The sequence below is a fragment of the Thalassophryne amazonica genome, chromosome 18 (genome assembly GCF_902500255.1).
Source record: "Thalassophryne amazonica chromosome 18, fThaAma1.1, whole genome shotgun sequence".
NCBI classification, from domain to species: Eukaryota; Metazoa; Chordata; class Actinopteri; order Batrachoidiformes; family Batrachoididae; genus Thalassophryne; species Thalassophryne amazonica.
This window is the reverse complement of record NC_047120.1, coordinates 19,385,934-19,391,237: the sequence shown is the minus strand read 5'-3', so window position 1 is coordinate 19,391,237 and position 5,304 is coordinate 19,385,934. Positions and strand designations below refer to the sequence as shown.

Here is a 5,304-nt window from a genome sequence, read left to right as displayed (position 1 = left end):
ACTTCACCTGCTGGAGCCTGATGGAAGCCCTGCCCACGAACATGTGGCAGTTTTGTTGTTAAACAAATGTTGACAATTGTTCTTTGGTGTTAATTCCAATTTGCAGATCTTTTAAAAATGGTTTAGGTATTCTTGTGTTGCTCTCTCTTTCGTTTTCTTCTATTCCCAAGTATTTGTACTATGAGGAATCCTCAGCCAAATCTTCAATGGAGCTCCCCTCGTCCAACTGTATGTTTTCTGCTGCTTCCTTCTTACCTTCTCTGATTGAACGTTAAGAAAATTTATCCAGTCCAAATTCCATATCAATGTCCATGGTGAAGTTATGAACTACCTCCACTAACCGACCGAGTCCCTGCTCCGAGTCGGCAAAGATCTTCAAGTCGTCCATAAATAAGAGATGGTTCACCTCTTCCTGATTTTTCCTACCTCTGCCTCTACTTAAGTCATTCCTGATGTCATGCTCCTTCAAGATCTTGCTAAGTGGGTCTATGGTTAAGCAGAATAAAAGTGGTGAGAGGCTGTCTCCTGGAATATCCCTCTCTGAACTCGTATGTCTGGGATAATTATTTGTCCCTCTGTGTGGTTTAAGGAGATGGTGGTGTTCCACTTGTTCATTTGTGCCCTCAGGAAAGATCTTATTTTCTCATTGATGTTGTAGAGTTTACTCTCATAAGGATCCTGGAGGGTGCCTGGGAGTGTACCCACCCAGTCTACATGTGTTTTGTGGACTTGGAGAAGGCGTATGATCAGATACCCCGGGAGATACTGTGGGAGGTGCTGCGGGATTATGGAGTGAGGGGGTCCCCTCTCAGGGCCATCCAATCACTGTACTCACAAAGTGAGAGCTGTGTTTGGGTGCTCGGCAGGAAGTGTTGCATTCACTCTACTGTACTGCTGTGACGAAAAGGAAGCTGAGCCAAAAGGCGAAGCTCTCAATCTACTGGTCAATCTTTGTTCCTACTAGAATAATAGTAGTGCTATGTGACTAAAAAGATTAATCCAGGTTTTGAGTATATTTCTTATTGTTACATGGGAAACAAGGTACCAGTAGATTCAGTAGATTCTCACAAATCCAACAAGACCAAGCATTCATGATATGCACACTCTTAAGGCTATGAAATTGGGCTATTAGTAAAAAAAAGTAGAAAAGGGGGTGTTCACAATAATAGTAGCATCTGCTGTTGATGCTACAAACTCAAAACTATTATGTTCAAAATGCTTTTTTTTAGCAATCCTGTGAATCACTAAACTAGTATTTAGTTGTATAACCAGTTTTTCATGATTTCTTCACATCTGCGAGGCATTAATTTTGTTGGTTTGGAACCAAGATTTTGCTCATTTCTAGTGTGCTTGGGGTCATTGTCTTGTTGAAACACCCATTTCAAGGGCATGTCCTCTTCAGCATAAGGCAATATGACCTCTTCAAGTATTTTGACATATCCAAACTGATCCATGATACCTGGTATGCGATATATAGGCCCAACACCATAGTAGGAGAAACATGCCCATATCATGATGCTTGCACCACCATGCTTCACTGTCTTCACTGTGAACTGTGGCTTGAATTCAGAGTTAGGGGGTCATCTCACAAACTGTCTGTGGCCCTTGGACCCAAAAAGAACAATTTTACTCTCATCAGTCCACAAAATATTCCTCCATTTCTCTTTAGGCCAGTTGATGTATTCTTTGGCAAATTGTAACCTCTTCTGCACATGTCTTTTATTTAACAGAGGGACTTTGGGGGAGATTCTTGCAAATAAATTAGCTTCACACAGGTGTCTTCTAACTGTCACAGCACTTACAGGTAACTCCAGACTGTCTTTGATCTTCCTGGAGCTGATCAATGGGTGAACCTTTGCCATTCTGGTTATTCTTCTATCCATTTTGATGGTTGTTTTCCATTTTCTTCCACATGTCTCTGGTTTTGTTGTCCATTTTAAAGCACTGGAGATCACTGTAGATGAACAACCTATAAGTTTTTGCACCTGCGTATAGGTTTTCCCCTCTCCAATCAACTTTTTAATCAAACTACATTGTTCTTCTGAACAATGTCTTGAACGTTCCATTTTCCTCAGGCTTTCAAAGAGAAAAGCATGTTCAACAGGTGCTGGGTTCATCCTTAAATAGGGGTCACCTGATTCATACCTGTTTGTTCCACAAAACTGACAAACTCATTGACTGAATGCCACACTACTATTATTGTGAACACCCCCTTTTCTACTTTTTGTTTTTTTTTTTACTAATAGCCCAATTTCATAGCCTTAAGAGTGTGCATATGATGAATGCTTGGTCTTGTTGGATTTGTGAGAATCTACTGGTACCTTGTTTCCCATGTAACAATAAGAAATATACTCAAAACCTGGATTAATCTTTTTAGTCACATAGTACTACTATTATTCTGAACACTACTGTATTTTCTTGTCTTTGTTCCTAATTTGTGCAGCCAAAGCTTTCACCGAGGCTTGATGTTCAGCCAGCCACCCTCCCAGTTGTTTATCTTCAACTCTGTATTTTCTTTTAATACAACTGACTTTTTAAGGAGATTCCTTTTATGGTTTTGGCCTCCAAAAAATGTTATTTGGTAGAGCTGCGCTCTTAGACGGTCGATTCTTTGTTGAAATGCCTTTTTCCATCATGGCACAGTGTTCTTTTTCTTAATACTGGTTCCTCTTCTCTGCAAATAATGGGGGGCTAATTTACTTTGATGGACCATGCCGCTCCACAATTCACACAGTTTAATTCTGTCAATGTGGTTCCTGCTGGGACCAGTCTAGCCAATCCCAGGTTAACTGTCTGTAGTATACTTTTGAACTTTTTAATCCTCCATCAATTTGATCAGTTTTGGATGCTCTTTCATGTTCATTCCCCTTGTTTCCTCAATCTTATTTGCCAATTCGCCTTCTAATGCCCACTGCTCTGGGTTTGGGTACATCTGTATATTGTTTTGTGGTCGAGGTGGTGCATGACTCCTAATTTGTTGGAGCGGTGGATTACTCCTATTTGGGGAGCAGTACCTGACTCCTAATTTGATGGGGTTGTTTTTGACTCTTACTTCTCCTTTGGTACGAGAGGCTGGCTTGCTTTGATGTTCTTTGCTGGATGCATGAATTATCATGTGTGTGTTCAGGTTAGATTTGTGTCCAAATCTTTTACCACACTCTGAACAGACAAATGGTTTTTGCCTTTGTTTTTCATTTGCCTTGAATTTCCTTCTAATAGAGTGCAGTAGGCCCCAGACATGGGGTCTAAAGTTGCACCCTTAACATTACTGACTTTGTATCCAAGGGATCTCTTCAAGATGGTGACCTATCCTCTGCTCAAATACTGCCTTTGATCTCCTGCCCCACTTCTCATGTTTGAGTTAAGCGAAGTAGTGAAAGATCTTTTTCTTCTCCCCCATGGACCCATTAACAATGATGTCATTTCACTGGATTCTTTTAGCCCTTTGATGGTGTTGTTGCTGGGGTCCAGGATCAGAACTATCTGGTGGATCACCCAGCTGATCTGGTGGATGACCCAGCTGAGTGCTGCCACAGAAGAGATGTCTCCCCCGCAGCACTGGGAGAAGTTGCACCATTGTTTTCTTCACACGCCCTGGTGCATAGGCGCTTTGTGGAGTTTTTACCTGGGGTTTGTTTCTTTTAAAACATCCTCATACCAATATCTCTCATGGCAAACCCCTTCACAGTGGGACCGAGGACACTCGAGGCTCGTGTCCAGTAGGAAATCCAACCTTTTATCACACTCAGAACAGCCAAATGGTTTGTGTCCTGTATGAATTATCATGTGTCTGTTCAGGCTGCTCTTTAGTAGAAATCTTTTACCACACTCAGAACAGACAAATGGTTTTTGCCCTGTATGACTTACCATGTGTCTGTTCAGGGTGCTCTTTAGTCCAAATCTTTTACCACACTCAGAACAGACAAATGGTTTTTGCCCTGTATGAATTATCATATGTCCATTCAGGTGGCTCTTGTGTCTAAATCTTTTACCACACTCAGAACAGCCAAATGGTTTTTGTCCTGTATGAATCATCATGTGTCTGTTCAGGCTGCTCTTTAGTAGAAACCTTTTACCACACTCAGAACAGACAAATGGTTTTTGCCCTGTATGACTTACCATGTGTCTGTTCAGGGTGCTCTTTAGTCCAAATCTTTTACCACACTCAGAACAGACAAATGGTTTTTGCCCTGTATGAATTATCATGTGTCCATTCAGGTGGCTCTTGTATCTAAATCTTTTACCACACTCAGAACAGCCAAATGGTTTGTGTCCTGTATGAATTATCATGTGAGTATTCAGGTTGTTCTTTTGTACAAATCTGTTACCACACTCAGAGCAGACAAATGGTTTTTGCCCTGTATGACTTACCATGTGTCTGTTCAGGGCGCTCTTTAGTCCAAATCTTTTACCACAGTCAGAACAGACAAATGGTTTTTGCCCTGTATGAATTAACATGTGTCCGTTCAGGTGGCTCTTGTGTCTAAATCTTTTACCACACTCAGAACAGCCAAATGGTTTTCGTCCTGTGTGAATTATCATGTGTGTGTTCAGGTTGCTCTTTAATAGAAATCTTTTACCACACTCAGAACACACAAATGGTTTTTGCCCTGTATGACTTACCATGTGTCTGTTCAGGTCGCTCTTTAGTCCAAATCTTTTACCACACTCAGAACAGACAAATGGTTTCTGTCCTGTATGAATTATCATGTGAGTGTCCAGACTGATCTTTTGCCCAAATCTTTTACCACATTCAGAACAGCCAAATGGTTTTTGTCCTGTATGAATTATCATGTGAGTCTTAAGGTTACCTTTTCGTCCAAATCTTTTACCGCATTCAGAACAGCCAAATCGTTTTTCTCCTGTATGAATTACCATGTGTTTCTTCAGGTTGCACTTTTCTCCAAATCTTCGACCACATTTAGAACAGCCAAATTGTTTTTCTCCTGTATGAACTATCATGTGTCTGTTCAGGTTGCCTTTTTGTCCAAATCTTTGATCGCATTCAGAACAGCCAAATTGTTTTTGCCCTGTATGAATTATCATGTGTCTGTTCAGGTGGCTATTTTGTCCAAATCTTTTACCACACTTAGAACAGCTAAATGGTTTTTGGCTCGATTGCCTCTCCTTTTGTTGCTCTGAACTGTTCATGTGACCAGATGCTTTTCCATATTTAGAGACTTTAAATTGTTTCTTATCAGTGTAGCCTGAATGAACAATATTGGTATTTTTTTGACGCTTAAACCTTGACTGAAGTTCTCTGGTCTGTTTCCAGTCATAACTGTCATCAGTCTCAGTTCCAGA

General features: G+C 40.8%; 1 protein-coding gene across 1 annotated transcript; it reads right to left on the bottom strand.

Moving 5' to 3' along the window:
* Positions 1–271: 271 nt before the first annotated feature.
* On the bottom strand, positions 272–4,610 carry LOC117530540 (gastrula zinc finger protein XlCGF8.2DB-like). The gene is made up of 3 exons (XM_034193434.1): positions 4,404–4,610; positions 3,801–4,319; positions 272–486 (listed from the first exon to the last, which is right to left on the bottom strand). The coding sequence occupies exons 1-3, from the start codon at positions 4,540–4,542 to the stop codon at positions 272–274; spliced, it is 873 nt and encodes a 290-aa protein (XP_034049325.1). The 5' UTR covers positions 4,543–4,610.
* Positions 4,611–5,304: the final 694 nt, after the last annotated feature.